The following is a 17991-nucleotide window of genomic DNA, read 5'->3' as shown; positions in this document are numbered from 1 at the left end:
AACAAATATTCCACTGTTACAAGACACATTGCAAATATATACGGCAGCCTCCGTAAAACCCAGACACAAAGGAACACATCGCACACCTTACATGATCATGACAGCCCCCTCGTACCCAATGGCTGTTAAGGATGTACTCCTCTGAAAAGTCAAAATATACTTGTATTAAACTTTTTTTCTCATATAGAGTTTTTTGGGCCGCGGTGGCCGAGTGGTTAAGATGTCCCGACATATTACCACAAGCCCTCCACATCTGGGATGCGGGTTCGAATCCCATGTGGGGCAGTTGCCAGGTACTGACCGCTGACCGCTGGTTTTTCTCCGGGTACTCCGGCTTTCCTTCACCAACAAACCTGGCACGTCCTTACATGACCCTGGCTGTTAATAGGACGTAAAACTAAACAAACAAACAAATATAGAGTTTTTGAAACAGGAGTTCATACCATAAAAGAAAATTGAAGAAAAATCATATGTCCGTGTGCTCGTTTTTGAGCTATTGTCGCTCATAGAAACCTAGTTGACAAAATATTGGATTTTATGGAAATTTTGCCGTTTTGACCATATACACAAGAGATTAAAGCCATAATTTCCTAATGAGGTGTTAGATATGTATGGATGTTTGTAGAATTTATTTTCCAGTAGTCTTCTTTAAAAATATACCAGTTTTGATTAATTAGACTAATATTTTTCCTCGGAATAACAAAATATGCTACCCCTACCCCTTAGTTTTGAGCTACAAAATGCACCGTTTTTAGCCATTTTTGCCAAATGTAACCCTTTATAGAAACAGTTCTGGTATTAAACTTTTGTTAATATTTTGTATATCAATAGGGAAAGGGTTGTTCTTTCCAAATCAGGAAGAAAAATAGGGGGCCATGTGCTTACTTTGTTGTCCTATTTGAATATTTGTTATTTTTCATTATTTTAGAGTAAAATATAAAAGTGCTAAAATTACCATTAAATGTAAAAATAGAGTGATAAAAGTGTATCATTTCACACATTAATGCTCAATTTTTTAATTACCACGAACCTAGTAAAGATTTATAGCAAAAATTAGCTCGATACAGCTAAAAATGCTGGTGCAGTGATGCTTTAAGTAAAAATAATTTCAGTAAAAAATGGTAAAACTGCGGCTCTACTCAAAGCGAAAAAAAGACACAATTTCAAAATGGCCGCCAGATGGGCCATTTCTTAAAATCCCCGTTTAAAAAATCTACTGAAAATAGAAATGTAATTTTTTGCCAAAATTTTCAACTGGCAACTTGCTACAGATATTGATAAATTGTATTTGAAAATCTCACAAATTCTTTGATTTATGTCGAAACGAGACTTCAAGGGAAACCTCAGAAGAATACAACCTTAATAAGAGGTGAAACCTAGTAAACCAAACCAATTTAACATAAACAAATAATGAATCAAGAAATAGAAATTAAAAAATAGCGTTCACTTTCATCAAAATTGGACAAAACATAAAATTGACCTCCTTATTGAACTCCCCATATTGATTTCATCTTGTATCATTGACCATCTATCCGAGGCCACCTGTGCTAGCTGATAAATAATAAAACTTAATTTTCAGTCATGGCCACCGAATGTCCCTCCTTTTTCATCATCAAAAACACTCACATTAGACATCCATTCGTCCATTGGTGCAGAACTCAAACTCAAAGAGATTTATTTATGTATAATTTACATATTTCACACAAAAGGTAGCTAAACTTGCTGATGGTAGAGATTTTTAGGGGGTTGGGGTTGGGTTGGGTTACCAGGCCATGTGTTTTATTGAATGATTTTGTAAAAGACCATATCAACTGGTTATGATATATTACATATGAATTATTGATGAATTGACATGATGTGAATGTATCCAATGATTGACTATAAAACAGTTACCGATTTTCATCACTAGAGTGGATTCACTCACCAGCCCGGGTGAAGTCGGCCATCAGTACAAGGCTGTTATCTGTGTGAAAGATCAAAAATCAATGTTGTAATGCTGAATGCCCGTCACAAGAAACTAAAAAAAGTCTGCAGTTTTCCAGCTGATGGGAAACACATTGGCGGTGTAATTATTTGGCAATCAATATATATTTATAGAAAGTTTCTGTTAATTAGTTTTATAGTCAGAAGTATTGACAACACTCTAGTGTATGTCTGTTACATATAGATGTATACAAGTTAGATATTGACACACTCGCGATACACACATTTTCTATAGGGACATGTTTTCTGCTTTTTGTATATGTCAAAGTTTTATGTAGACATATTTATAATTTGTACTATAGAGGCATTGAAATTCATGAGTGACATTTTTCATGCTGAATGTGTAACAGAAGTTTTGTGTTAATGCTAATACTTATACTGGTACTTTTAATGTACCTATAAAAGACTTTTTATTGGCATTTTTGAAACAAGATGATTTGACATATTTAGGTCATGTATGGAGTTTATAAATCAGAGAACAATTATCATTGCTATAGAATTGGTATCCATGGAACATTCACTATTCAGAAGGATTGTTGTATCGATGGCAAACCATGGGCATATTTTATGTTAGAGATTTCTTTTCATTCTAAATAAAAGAAATACCATACTTGATCGTGATATAATATAAACAGGATTGGTAATTGTGCATCCATGCTAGTTTGTGAAAATAAATGGTTACTGAATTAAGACGATTTAGCAAGATAGAAACATCATAGTTCAACGGTTTCATGTCAGTGTGTACACATACCATGAACGTTACATTATGAACGCCAATATAATTGTTGTGTACTGTTAGTACCTTTTAATTTGGAAACTACAGGTTGAGTATTTCTATTAAAACTACATGTAGTGTTTGCTGAGTGTTAAAAGCTGTGAAAGGTTCTCGGGCCATATCTCGAGTCAAATTGGTTTGTGAAATAAAGCAGTTGTGTTTGAAATAGTACTTTTGTATTAAACCAATTTTGTATTTCTTTTCACTCTGAATAAGCGCATTGAATGGTGTGGCCATTTAACTTCAAATCTATTGGCTATATGATTTAACAGATAATCTATATTGGTTCTGTATTTTGAATTGCGTTAAGAAACAAAGGTCTGTTCTGCTGAAAGGTTCACCTTTGACCCTTGGTGTATAAGGAGTTGTTAGGTTGTTCTATCCATATACGTATAATCCTGACCCAGTGTCTTTTGTTTGAAGACTGTCTCATTATGTACATATATTGAAGCGATTGTTTGATCAGTCAAGAAGTTGCTGGTGTTAATTTTTGCGGCGTTCAGTCATGCATGGTATTTCTTCTTTGATTTAAACTGTATATATCAAGTTTAAAATTCTCGGAATAGGTTTTGAATATGTATATAAACAAACTTTATTCCAAAATCTCAACATTAATGTCCTCAGTACAATACATTTGATGATTACATTTAAAACAAATATATATTTCAGCTCAAACACATGTGGCTGTATATATATGAGTGCTATATATAGGGTTTACAGCCAATGAGTAGGACACTGGTGAATATAATTGGATACACTAAATAGTATTTAACTATGACATACAAACAGGTGCTTCAGTGGTTTATATAATAGGCCAGGCTTTAATTTAGATAGTTAAAAATTATGTGTGTTATTTTGATTGAGAGTAGATTTCACAATCTTTTAAATCCAAATATTGAAATGTTTTCCGCTAGTTGTCATAGGGCTGTTGATAAACTCTTGAGTTTTAATCAGTGCAATGCTGACTCTGACGAATTATGGATGAAAATAATGTCCGACTTATGTTGTAAGTATATCTTAATCTACATGGATGTCCATATCTGAAGTATGATTATTATCTAGAGGCCGTGAGAGACATGTTAATCAAATTCTTACATAACAGTTCTTATTGAAAGTTAAGTATAAACCTAGCTAGCTATAGAATTTGAACAAAACTTGTCAATTTTTGATAAATAATATCCTCAAAGCGCTTAACTCTTTTTCTAGATCTGCATGATAATGAAATATTTTAGAAGATTTTTTTTTTAAAAAGTACTTTTGGGTGGTATGAAATATACCATTGGAAAGCTTTTGCCGTACACGTCTTCAATAAATTATGTCCCTAAAGTTATAAATGTTCCTTACAAGATCTGATTTGGAAATGTATCAGGACGTTTAAAAGTACTAGCAGTCTATATGTTGGTAAAAGGCTTCCTTTGTAAATAAAGTAGTGAGCTAAGTGTAGGCTATTGATCTCCAGACTTCTGTGACTCTACAAGTCATTCACTGAAAACTTGTAGTTCCTCAAACAGTTCATAGCGGAAATCAGGATGGTGAGGCTTGCTGGATTTACACATCTCTAAAGGTCATTCACCGAAAATCTGTAATACTTAAAACAGTTCATAACGGAAATCAGAATGGTGAGGCGTACTGGATTTACATATCTCTAAAGTCATCTACTACTGAGAACCAGTTAAGTCAGAATATGGTGATCATGAGCTGTGCTGGATTTTAACAGATCTATGAAATCATCTTTGAAATCTAATTGAAATCTGAATGGTGAGGCATGCTGGATTTACCAACCTTTAAAGTTATACTGAAAACCAAAAGTTCATCTCTGATATCGGAATAGTGCTGGATTTATTTTACTGACCTATATTAATTAATATTCATTGTGAACTAATTGTTTACTAATGAAATCAAAATCAGGAGGTGTGCTGGATTTACAGACCTCTAAAATCATCCACTGATACTGTTAGTTCCTCTTTTCACGTTAAGGTGACTTACGTTATTATTAGTCAGAATGATGAGGCTGTGTCAGGCTGAAGTTACAGGTGTTGACTGCACTGAGGATTTATGTTCATTTGGGAATAACAAGTTTTGGTGATGGTAATAGTTTTATTGTTGAGTGAGATATATTGATATTTTGTCTGTATATGTTGTAGTAGGTGAATTTGTATATTTAAATGTTTATTTCTTTGGGACAAGGTCACAGAATCTTATGCCATGATCAGTTAGATGCTGGAATATAGAGAGTTAGGATCTGGTTCATTGTCATGGTAACTAGTCATGGCTATGTGAATTAGTTCTTTTAGAGTATTGTACTTTGGAAAGATGTAGTCAGACACTCTGGTGAACTTCATATACCAGTTCAACCAAAAACAATGTTGGATTAACAAATATTTTACTTGTACCTGTTGAATTCTATTTACAATAATTTTGATTTCTTTTCCTAGTAGAATTATTCTGATTGTTGTCATTTGTGTATTCCAGGTCACAGCCACTAGTGATGAGCAGAAAGGACTCCACAAGAGTAAGTAGTGTCTACTTAAGGAATTTTAGGGTTCTGTTTGACAGCTAGATCCTATTTTATATAGGCCCCAAATAACGATTTTTTTCCTCAGAATTCCTTTTTTATTTATTTCCCGTATCGAGATAAAAGACCCTCTCCCAATTTTGTGAGAAATATCCCAGAATTTCTATTCTTATGAAATGAGGATTCAAATTAAGCAATAAGATGAAGTGTGGACAGCAAGATCTGAAATTTCAAATCATTTTTATTTGATACCAAGACAGAAAAGCTGACATGCTTGTAACTTGTTTGTAGGACTCCTTCCCGACCATCAGCAGGTCCAGAGCAGAGAAGTTCCACAAGCTGTTTAAGTCTGTTCCAGAGACAGAAGACCCTATTGACTGTAAGTGTACTTACATCATCAATCTACAGGATATAAAAAGTACATGTGTCATAACACAAACTTTCCTACACCACCGTTAAAGGGTTTAATTACTGAAATATCGTCATTTCCCAGTGGTTAGTAAGCAGATTCAGATGTCCGAATATCTATTCCAAATAGGTCCTTAAATACATTAATAGACAGCACTAATGTGAAAGAAATGGATGATATTTCACTTTATTTTGTAAGATGATATCTATAATGAAATCAAAAAAATAAGAAGACACTTTTTTTGGACCAAATTTGGACTAACTTCTATCAAAAGTATTGCACAAAGTCGGCCAGAAGTCAAATAAAGAAAGCTTGTTTTGATATTTTGATCTGCATTTAATTGAAGGTCAGTGAAATTCATGCCTTAGAAAGGAGAAGGGACACTTATTGATTAAGTGACCAAGGTGTTTATTGGGTTGAATACAGTAATTGCAAAACAAGTAACATTTATTAATGTTGTTATCTTGGATGGAATTCCACGAATGGTTTTGATATTGAATGAATACAGTGTACTTGTGTGTGGATATCCTGCAGGTAGCCCCTGTACTCTTACATCTAATCGTGGAATGAAATAAAACATTGATTAGTTGTCTGGTTGTCTCATTCTAACGTGTAGCAGCTTTCACAAGCTCATATGCATCAAATGTCAATTATTTCAAATAATTCTGAAATTTCAGAAATTGTCAATCATGGAAAGAGGATTGATGATATTTGCTTGAAAAATGAATCTGTCAAGTTTATCAGATTTCAGCATTGTGGAGTTGTTGTGTATCAAAATAAAATGTTACATATTTTAGCTGTGAAATGTGAGATGATACTGCCAGAGCTTCATTAGAGAAGAATGGTGACTGCAATATATTGCATTGCCAATGTAAAAATATCTTTCCTGGTGATTATATAAGTTGTTTTTCTCACATTAAAACTGTGCATGCTGTTTCCATTTTATTGTGTTTCAATTGACTCTGGTGACATTTTGGTAGGATAACTAATCAGCCCTAGTAGGTAGGTGTAGTAAGACTTTAAATGTCTGGCAGCTGTGATACATCCTGATATAGTTACACAGTATGGTAAGCACTTGTATAGAAGTCATTTTGCTACTTCATAATACAGTCAAACCTACCTTAGCAACCACCTCTGTATAGAGACTGCCTGTTGAATAAGACCACTAAGTAGAGTTGCAAAAAGTCCATTTCCACGCAATGGTCTTTATGGGACTAAATCACCTACCACATGATACCCGATAACATTTGTGTGGGACTATTGTTTCTATTGGTGATGGAATGATGTCAAAAGATGATATCCCCAGCTAACGTCATTTCAGCGGGAAGACTACAAAGAATTACATTCTATCACCACTGGAGAGTATGTCCAGCATGAACGTTATCGGGTATCATGGGGTACATGACTTAGTCTCATTCAACCTGTGTATAAAGACCACATGACCATTTTCCTCTCTCAGTTGTGTGGTATTTACAGACTGTTCTGAGTATTTATTAATTTTTTCTTAATTATATATATATTTTTTTTTACCAAAGGCTCTTGTAAAACAAAACAATGTGTTTTGCATTAGTTAATTGTTGATGTTAGGGGCCAGATCAGGAAAAGTGGTCTGTGTACAAAACAACATGTTTCAGAACAGCATAATGACTCAATTGCCATTGTTGATTGTCTGAATAGGTCATTAAAATATAGCATTTCCTTACCAAAATAAAAGGGGACCAACAAGACGGGTATGGGTTCTTTGATCTTGTACACAAGTAGGTAAATGTGGAGATAGGTGTTGTAATGTATACATTGATTATTCTATCATCTTATTTAAAAACTGTTTAAAGTTGATTGAATTTGGAAAAAAAAAGAGTTTAACTTATAATAAAAATATTTTCAAGATATTTGAAATTTAGATTTAAAAAAATTACAATGGTAATGATATTGTGAGTTGTGCATGGCATTGTGACAATATAATGTAGATTTAATCAATACACGGGCCAAACTAGTGTTGAATAGCTTCAATATGTCAGTTACTCTTTTCACTAGTAAAATCAAATCTGTTGTCTGTTTGAAATGCTTTACAAATCTACCAGATATATTGTGTATTATTGAGGTAAAATCAATCACTCTGGGTGGTTTTCATTATATTTGTGTCATAGGGAAAATAGTCTGGACAATCAGCTAGCAGACAATAGATAGGTATCACTAACAATCAGCTAGCAGACAATAGATAGGTATCACTAACAATCAGCTAGCAGACAATAGATAGGTATCACTAACACTAATCAGCTAGCAGACAATAGATAGGTATCACTAACATAACAGCAGAGACAATAATAGTATAGAAGTATCACTAACATTAGCTAGCAGACAATAGATAGGTATCACTAACACTATCAGCTAGCAGACATTAGATAGGTATCACTAACAATCAGCTAGCAGACAATAGATAGTATCACTAACAATCAGCTAGCAGACAATAGATAGGTATCATAACAATAGCTAGCACATAGCAGACATAGTGGTATCACTAACAAAGCTAGCAGACAATAGATAGGTATCACTAACAATCAGCTAGCAGACAATAGATAGGTATCACTAACAATCAGCTAGCAGACAATAGATAGGTATCACTAACAATCAGCTAGCAGACAATAGATAGGTATCACTAACAATCAGCTAGCAGACAATAGATAGGTATCACTAACAATCAGCTAGCAGCAGACAATAGATAGGTTATCACTAACAATCAGCTAGCAGACAATAGATAGGTATCACTAACAATCAGCTAGCAGACAATAGATAGGTATCACTAACAATCAGCTAGCAGACAATAGATAGGTATCACTAACAATCAGCTAGCAGACAATAGATAGGTATCACTAACAATCAGCTAGCAGACAATAGATAGGTATCACTAACAATCAGCTAGCAGACAATAGATAGGTATCACTAACAGCTGATCACTACAATCAGCTAGCAGACAATAGATAGGTATCACTAACAATCAGCTAGCAGACAATAGATAGGTATCACTAACAATCAGCTAGCAGACAATAGATAGGTATCACTAACAATCAGCTAGCAGACAATAGATAGGTATCACTAACAATCAGCTAGCAGACAATAGATAGGTATCACTAACAATCAGCTAGCAGACAATAGATAGGTATCACTAACAATCAGCTAGCAGACAATAGATAGGTATCACTAACAATCAGCTAGCAGACAATAGATAGGTATCACTAACAATCAGCTAGCAGACAATAGATAGGTATCACTAACAATCAGCTAGCAGACAATAGATAGGTATCACTAACAATCAGCTAGCAGACATAGATAGTTTACAGCTAGCAGACAATAGATAGATAGGTATCACTAACAATCAGCTAGCAGACAATAGATAGGTATCACTAACAATCAGCTAGCAGACAATAGATAGGTATCACTAACAATCAGCTAGCAGACAATAGATAGGTATCACTAACAATCAGCTAGCAGACAATAGATAGGTATCACTAACAATCAGCTAGCAGACGACAATAGATAGGTATCACTAACAATCAGCTAGCAGACAATAGATAGGTATCACTAACACTATCAGCTAGCAGACAATAGATAGGTATCACTAACAATCAGCTAGCAGACAGATAGATAGGTATCACTAACAATCAGCTAGCAGACAATAGATAGGTATCACTAACACTATCAGCTAGCAGACAATAGATAGGTATCACTAACAATCAGCTAGCAGACAATAGATAGGTATCACTAACAATCAGCTAGCAGACAATAGATAGGTATCACTAACAATCAGCTAGCAGACAATAGATAGGTATCACTAACAATCAGCTAGCAGACAATAGATAGGTATCACTAACAATCAGCTAGCAGACAATAGATAGGTATCACTAACAATCAGCTAGCAGACAATAGATAGGTATCACTAACAATCAGCTAGCAGACAATAGATAGGTATCACTAACAATCAGCTAGCAGACAATAGATAGGTATCACTAACAATCAGCTAGCAGACAATAGATAGGTATCACTAACAATCAGCTAGCAGACAATAGATAGGTATCACTAACACTATCAGCAAGCAGACAATAGATAGGTATCACTAACACTATCAGCTAGCAGACAATAGATAGGTATCACAACAATCAGCTAGCAGACAATAGATAGGTATCACTAACAATCAGCTAGCAGACAATAGATAGGTATCACTAACAATCAGCTAGCAGACAATAGATAGGTATCACTAACAATCACTCAGCAGACAATAGCAGCAGACAATAGATAGGTATCACTAACATCAGCTAGCAGACAATAGATAGGTATCACTAACAATCAGCTAGCAGACAATAGATAGGTATCACTAACAATCAGCTAGCAGACAATAGATAGGTATCACTAACACTATCAGCTAGCAGACAATAGATAGGTATCACTAACAATCAGCTAGCAGACAATAGATAGGTATCACTAACACTATCAGCTAGCAGACAATAGATAGGTATCACTAACAATCAGCTAGCAGACAATAGATAGGTATCACTAACAATCAGCTAGCAGACAATAGATAGGTATAGTCTAACAATCAGCTAGCAGACAATAGATAGGTATCACTAACAATCAGCTAGCAGACAATAGATAGGTATCACTAACACTATCAGCTAGCAGACAATAGATAGGTATCACTAACAATCAGCTAGCAGACAATAGATAGGTATCACTAACAATCAGCTAGCAGACAATAGATAGGTATCACTAACACTATCAGCTAGCAGACAATAGATAGGTATCACTAACAATCAGCTAGCAGACAATAGATAGGTATCACTAACAATCAGCTAGCAGACAATAGATAGGTATCACTAACATCAGCTAGCAGACAATAGATAGGTATCACTAACACTCAGCTAGCAGACAATAGATAGGTATCACTAACAATCAGCTAGCAGACAATAGATAGGTATCACTAACAATCAGCTAGCAGACAATAGATAGAATCAAGCAGACAATAGATAGGTATCACTAACAATCAGCTAGCAACAATAGATAGGTATCACTAACACATCAGCTAGCAGACAATAGATAGGTATCACTTACAATCAGCTAGCAGACAATAGATAGGTATCACTAACAATCAGCTAGCAGACAATAGATAGGTATCACTAACAATCAGCTAGCAGACAGTAGATGGGTATCATTAATAATCAGCTAGCAGACAATAAATAGGTATCTCTCACACTATCAGCATCGTTCACAAGGAGATATAACTCGGGAGATTAACTTAAACATCATTACACTCCTTATCAATTAACAAAAAATGCTGTTGAATATGGGGGTTTCGAGATCTCAAAACGACCTGGATAAAGAACAATTTTCTGTTGATTAGTCCCACCTTCTGGTGATTATGACGTCACAAAAATCATGTCAAGTAATGACGTCATAATCACCAGAAGGTGGGGACTAATCGATGGTAAATAATACTTTACCAACTTCGTTTTGGGGTCTCAAAACCCCTGTATTGTCTGGAGGTCAGAGGTCAGAATAGGTAAATTAACGATTATTGTAAATTATGGCTCACTGATTGTTTAAAATTGCTGACAACTATATATCAGCCTTAATGGTTTTGCTGAAATGTTAAATTGAACCAGTTGTATATACCAATTCGGAATTTTTAGTCCACCATCATCAGATGTAGGTCCCTCTAGACCCCTAGTTGTGCATATTGCATGTTGGGACTTGGATTTTGATAGTTGAAGTTTATTACCACTAATTTTCTGAAAGTGCTGAAGTGATCTGTCTCAAATTTCATATGCAGTTTGTAGTTAAAGTTTGAAAAGCAGAGAAAAGTTAACACATATGGCTGGTAATTATATAATTTATGGTTCAATTTGGGAATCATTAGGCTTGAATCTGGTATCAGATCGGATTGTCACTTGCTTAATTACTGTTATGTGTAGGGTGTGACTATATATCCTCAGTAAGTGAAGAAATGAGTCCAATACATACTTATATGTCATAATTGATGAGACACAGATTTTGATCTATATCCATATTCAATCTTCTTTACATCCCCAACAACTTACACCAAATTATGATTGATGTGGTAGGTGTAGGTTGGAATCAATAACGAACGGTTTTATGTATTGTCTGTCAGTGTGTGATAATGTTTCTTCTTATCAATTCATTTTGTCCAAAAAAAAAATTCTGATTTTCAAATATTGAAATTCACTTTCCTGTCATTAAAATTCACATTTCCTGTCAGTTAAATTGACTTACTCTGTCATATAGGAATTCATATTTTTCCTGTTCATGAAATTCACTTTTCCATTTGTATTTTTCTGTACTCACCTATTTACTTACCATTGTGTGATAAATATACATGTATGTTTTTTGGATTCCTTCCTATTTACCCATGGCTATTAGATATTGTTCTTTAATTGGAAACTGTCAGTTTGTTTACTCGGGAAAATCAGGTTTATTCAAGCATTGCTTGTATAGAGTATTGTTACAAACTCAGGAATGTCTATTTCAAGATATCTTAACTAATGTGTACATAGGATAGATAGATCTAAAGCATGTTCAATATACATGGCCGTTTATTCCTCAAAGTCTAAAAATTAGCTGTCACAAAGAAACATCAATTTGCTAGTGAAAACATTTATATAGATTCATTAAATGGTTTGAAGAAAGAGTTACATCCAATTTGTTCTTGAGACATCATTTCACTTCACTCAAGATGATCAAGTGTTTGTTTTTTCATGCATTACTGGGCTCAGTTTTATGAACATTCCTTAATTTTACATTATGTATAAATCAAAACAGCAAAGGTCATATCGGCAATTGACCACTTCATTAAAAAAAAAAAAAAACAAGAAATAAGCTTTTCAGAAATATGTTCACACCATCACAGGACTGATGAGATATAACAACAATTCGCAGATTATTGAGGTTTATATTTACACTGTGATTACACAACATCAATGCGTGTCCTTGTGAATGAGATATTTGAACTTTTGGTCAAGGTGAAATAATACCTGAGGAAGTTGAATTTCTCATAAAATTGGAAATGTCGCTCCTATCACTGAGTTCACCTTTCAAGTTTGTTGACCTGTTTAAAATAACCTTTTGTACTTAATCACCGTTATAGCCTGGAGTTTTGATTCTCCCATCGGGCACCATTCATTTTTATACAAACATGTATAATAAAGTATAAGAATAATGAAATAAGTGTAATTATATGTTATGTAACACTATGATTGTATTTTGTAGATTTCTCGTGTGCCTTCCTCGGAGACATCCTACTACAGGGAAATCTGTATGTGTCACAGAACTGGTTCTGTTTCTACTCCAGGATTAGAGGCAGGGGCAGGCTGGTAAGTTACTACCGTATAGGTGGTAATTAGCACCCGTGCCCTAACATGAATTTCATGTACATGTATATGGGATACAATATCAATATCACACAGTTGTAAAACGTTGTTTGATTCCGGGGATGGGGGATGTTAATACAGTACATGTATTTTTATAAGGATGTAATATAATCAGGGTTATATAACGGACCTCTTTTCACTGATATTTTTGGATGGATTTTGGGCCAGAAAAAAACGCAGTCAATATATTTATATATATATCTTAAGGAAGAAAAATATGTTTTCCGAATTTAAAAGGTGTGCCTCCCTGAGAATATTGAAATTAAAACTACTGCTTGTTGCCAGATAAGGTAGTAAGTAAGGTATTAAGGAGATGTGTGATTTGTTTTACAGCAAGAGATTCCTATGGAGAAAGTGATCAGTATCACTCGTGAGAAGACAGCCCTGATCATCCCTAATGCCATTGGTCTACAGACAGCTCAGGAAAAGGTCAGTTTTCATCATGAAAATCAAGGTATTCTCATCAGACATAATCAATAGGAAAAGAGAGAGTTAATGAATAGACATAATACTGATTACAAAGCTAGGTCACCTATCTCAGGTTAAATGACGACAGGTATGACAGTGGTATCAATGGAGTGGTGTCAAATTCTCCCTGATACACCTTTATTACCGGAGAATTCTTGGACTAATTACAACATTATGGCATTGTTCGGTAAAAGACTGTCAGGATCGTTGTATCAGCTAGTCATGTTTTCTTTCTGGAGGTAACTGACCTACATTTCTCTCATCAGAACTGGTGTACCATGGTGTTAATGTCAGGTGCCCTTTGGTGCTTCAACAGCAGTGGCAATTTGGCTTCATTCATATATAGACAAACATGTATCAAATATTCATATTATGAAGCAGTTTTTGATGATCATGCAGCCAGAAAAAGGATGGTCGTCCCTAAACGAAATGCTCTGAAGAGTGTCTAGCTGCAATATTAATGCTCAGCTGGTTTTTCACACGGACAAAGTTCTCACAAGACGTTACTCAAAGTAAATCAATGAATCAATTGTTGATGGTGTTCACTGACCAAGGCTGCTAAAAGCTATTGAACAGTCAGAGTTCCTGACTATGCAGACTTTGGATCAGTTAGGATCACAAATCCAATATTAGGTTAACTTGTCTTAAGTATCTTGGGCATTTAGGTGTTTGAGCATTGACCAACAACCAAGAAATCAAGGAAACTATTGTTTTAGACATTCATCAAGGTCTATCGGCCTCTTGGAACAATCCTTACATGACCCTAGTGGTTGATTGGATCAGAAACATATATACATAGAGATTGGCAACTTCGCCATTTTTACGATAGGCAGATTGCCTCTCTATGTCCCTAGGGGCTTTTAGATAAACTCTTAAATAGTTAAATAAAGCAGAATAACTTTGATATGTTATAAAAGTTCAGTAATTTTCAGATGGTTTGAGTAAGATTTTGGAAAGAAAAAATAATATTTTAACTTATATATTAATAAAACAAATTGCACTCCCGGTTTTGAATGCCTGATTTTCGAAAAATCAGGTAAAATTGCTCATTTTAATACTTTCAAAAATCATATTAAATAACATCAATTGGGAAAACTGATCACATCAAACCATGATATAATATTTAAACTTTGTGTTGATGCAAAAATATCATGTTTAAAGGAATACACTAAAAAGAAGTTAGCCAAGGGAAAATACCGATAAACTGGAGGTCCCTCTGCCTGTCAACATAGACAAAGAAGGAGTTTCCAATCTCTATGTATACCGTATTTTCCCTAATGAGGGCGCCGGGCGCGGGTAAATGGCCTAGGGGGGCGCCGTTATTTGAGACCATTTTTAGATGTTTTTTTCTGAAACAGACTATAGTCATCTTGCTTTTAGTTTCGTATTTTTCTGAAACTTACTATAGCCAAATTACGTTTTGAAGTCAAGTAAGTATTGAAATTACATAATTATGAAGAAATGTTTGCACCAGAAGTATTAAACATTGGTTAAATATGTATGTTTCACGGAATTTTGGCATTTTATGCTAGCCTGTTTGTTTACCATGCGTACACAAAATGGCGGACGGTGCTTTCGATCGCTACTTTCGTTTTGTGGCAGATGGGAAATACCGACAAGAGCACACAATTAAATGCTTAGAAATGATAACATGCCTGTTATTTAGTAACCTTTATCATAGACATACAGTAAGTATTCATAAAACCTGTATAGACATCGCTAAAATGTTGTTGCCAGTTAGTCTTCATCCATACACGTGTGTGGGGCATTCAAGTGACACGTTTTGTTTTGAACATGGAATTCTCGCTGTTTCTATGTGTAAACACTTGGCAAAGATGTCCTAAGTTGCCCAGTGCAATACATTTATAGCTGATCGGATATCTGTTAAGCATCAGATTGATGTGAAACAGTATTTTATTAGCGTCTGCAAAGACAAATCGTCACAATCTGGCACAAAAATTGTATGAAATTAGCTGATTTTTTCAGCAAAAAACGTGGGGGCGCCCTTATTAGAGGAGGCGCTCTTAATAGGGAAAATACGGTATATGTTTCTGATTGGATGTTAAAACAATCGAACCAAACCAAATCTTACTAGAAAGTCATGTGAACTTTCCACTCCCCAATACATATGTGTATTGATGCCTTAATATTGACTGATGTTACCTGGAGGTTTCTATATGTGACTGCGACGTTTTTTAAGTGGCCTTGATAATTGTAAACGTTTATTACCTGTGAGGTTTCTATATGTGACCTTGACCTTTTTTAAGTGGCCATGATGTAAACATTTATGACCTGTGAGGTTTCTATATGTGACCTTGACGTTTTTTAAGTGGCGTTGAAGTAAAAGTTTATGACCTGTGAGGTTTCTATATGTGACCTTGACGTTTTTTAAGTGGCCTTGATGTAAACGTTTATGACCTGTGAGGTTTCTTTATGTGACCTTGACGTTTTTTAAGAGGCCTTGAGGTTTCTATATGTGACCTGGTTTTTGACCTTGAGATTTCTGTGTCTAAATGTGACATGTTTCCATATTTCAGTATGTTTTTGGCTCCTTCATCTCTAGAGACAACACCTACAAGTTTTTGTATAGCCTCTGGAAAAAGACACAACAACAGGTGAGCCTCTTATCAAAAGTAACAATAGTAACTTCTCACAAGAATTTTAGCTCAAGTTGGAATTTGACTTTCTGTTCAAAGATGTCATTATGGTGTAATAGTTGGGATGGAGTATACTGTATAGATACTGATTTTTGCGGGTGTAAAATTCCATGAATTACTGTTTGGAAATTCTTATCTCAAATTACCTTTGTAGCCTTTCATTCAGTGTCATTTATATATATTTACATTCTTAGTGTTTCGTCACTATATAAATCAACCAACTGAAGAAAACAAACATTTGCCTATGAAAACACTATGAATACACTATGAATACAACGATTCTCGTGCATCAATCAGCTGATTTCAAACAATGTGCCAGTTTCATATCAATTGAAAAAAAATAGTCCCCCACAATATTTTAATGTATAATATCTAATGTGTTGTTTCTTGATATAGAATCAACTAAGGTTTACTGTAATCAGTAAGTCAATCAAATCTTATTTTAACTATATTTCTTATTTATTGTTTGTCATTTGCTAAAAATGGTCGACCGGAAGGCGGAAGCTTGAAAACGCGACGTTGTGGAACGATTTTGTCATCTAGCTGTTCCATTAATCTCGTTTCTCGTCGTATATGGATGTCATAATATTAAATATGATATAAAAACCTTTCAATAATTTTTATTTTCATAAATTATTTTAATATAAATATATAGATTGAATGTATTTTTCTAATTTTCATAGTGGCTATGAATAGTAGAAGCTATCTAGGTTTCTTCCGAAGAGCGCTAACTCGCTCCGTGGGATATGTAGATAGCTTCTGCTATTCATAGCCGCTATGAAAATTAGAAAAATGCATTCAATCCCTATGTATAAGCATGATTGTGATAAGTTTTGAATGTTTTGTTTCAGAATGACATGCTGGTTCATATACGAAGTGATTCAAATACCTCAAATGAAGTAAGTACCTCTGTCATTATTTTTGTTCACATATAAGAGTTTGGCTGTTTTGTGATAATTTCAACAAAAATTTCTAACAATGATCTGAGGATGATTAATCTTTTCTGGAAATGGAAATACAGAATTTGTTTAAGTTTTGTGTGTGTAAACTGCAGATTCTTCTTTTGAAACAAATTCAAGTTATACTGAATGGAAACTTACGAGATAATACAGGAAAATACTGACAGTTGTAAATATTAACATGTGCTGTTTTGACTGTAGCTGATTAACAATAATTAAAATGACCTAAAAACTTGTAAGGGACAGTTGTCATACTTTCATTGCCACAGATATCCTTCACCCTGTCTCTAGACCAAACTGTACCGGACGACCCTGATAGAAAGTATGAACTACGAACCAGTAAATCATTTACAGTGCCTAGTCCTGACTATAGTATCAATAACAATGTTATCGGTGTGCCAGGCGAGTCCGGTAAAAACAACTCTTGTGAGTCGGACTCCAGTGTGTGTCCAGAATGTGGTGTCATTGACAACAGTGATGTCAGCTGTAATAAGGAGGTTGCTACGGAGTCTGAGAACACGATGCAACGCAATGCGTTTGTTCAAGCAGAGGTGATAGTTCAGAAGGACAATGTTACAGAAAGTTCAAAATTCAGCATTCCCTATTTTTTCCAATGTAAGTACTACAATGTATTTCAAACTGGGCATGACTTATTGTGTTGACATATAATGTATTTGTTTTTCAGATTTCTTACTGTATTAGTGAAACCTGTCTATAAAGACTACCAATCCAACGACAGGGGGAAAATAGTCTTTATAGCTAGGTGGCCTTTATATGCAGGTTGAATTG

General features: G+C 34.6%; 1 protein-coding gene across 4 annotated transcripts in view; it reads left to right on the top strand.

Moving 5' to 3' along the window:
• LOC138333332 (protein Aster-C-like) overlaps window positions 1-17991 on the top strand; it is a 49044-nt gene that overhangs the window by 23906 nt on the left and 7147 nt on the right. For 3 of the 4 annotated variants that reach the window (XM_069281640.1, XM_069281642.1, XM_069281641.1), the window contains exons 3-9: window positions 5231-5270; window positions 5565-5652; window positions 12958-13061; window positions 13452-13547; window positions 16124-16201; window positions 17095-17142; window positions 17472-17817. In XM_069281640.1, the coding sequence (XP_069137741.1) occupies window positions 5231-5270; window positions 5565-5652; window positions 12958-13061; window positions 13452-13547; window positions 16124-16201; window positions 17095-17142; window positions 17472-17817 (800 nt within the window). Of the gene's footprint in view, window positions 1-3572; window positions 3765-5230; window positions 5271-5564; window positions 5653-12957; window positions 13062-13451; window positions 13548-16123; window positions 16202-17094; window positions 17143-17471; window positions 17818-17991 lie in introns of those variants that run through there. The other variant, XM_069281643.1, reaches the window with a different exon arrangement.

The sequence above is a fragment of the Argopecten irradians genome, chromosome 10 (assembly GCF_041381155.1).
Source record: "Argopecten irradians isolate NY chromosome 10, Ai_NY, whole genome shotgun sequence".
Taxonomy (NCBI): Eukaryota; Metazoa; Mollusca; class Bivalvia; order Pectinida; family Pectinidae; genus Argopecten; species Argopecten irradians.
Note: the sequence above shows the minus strand (reverse complement) of the source record. Positions and strands in the feature narration are given on the sequence as shown.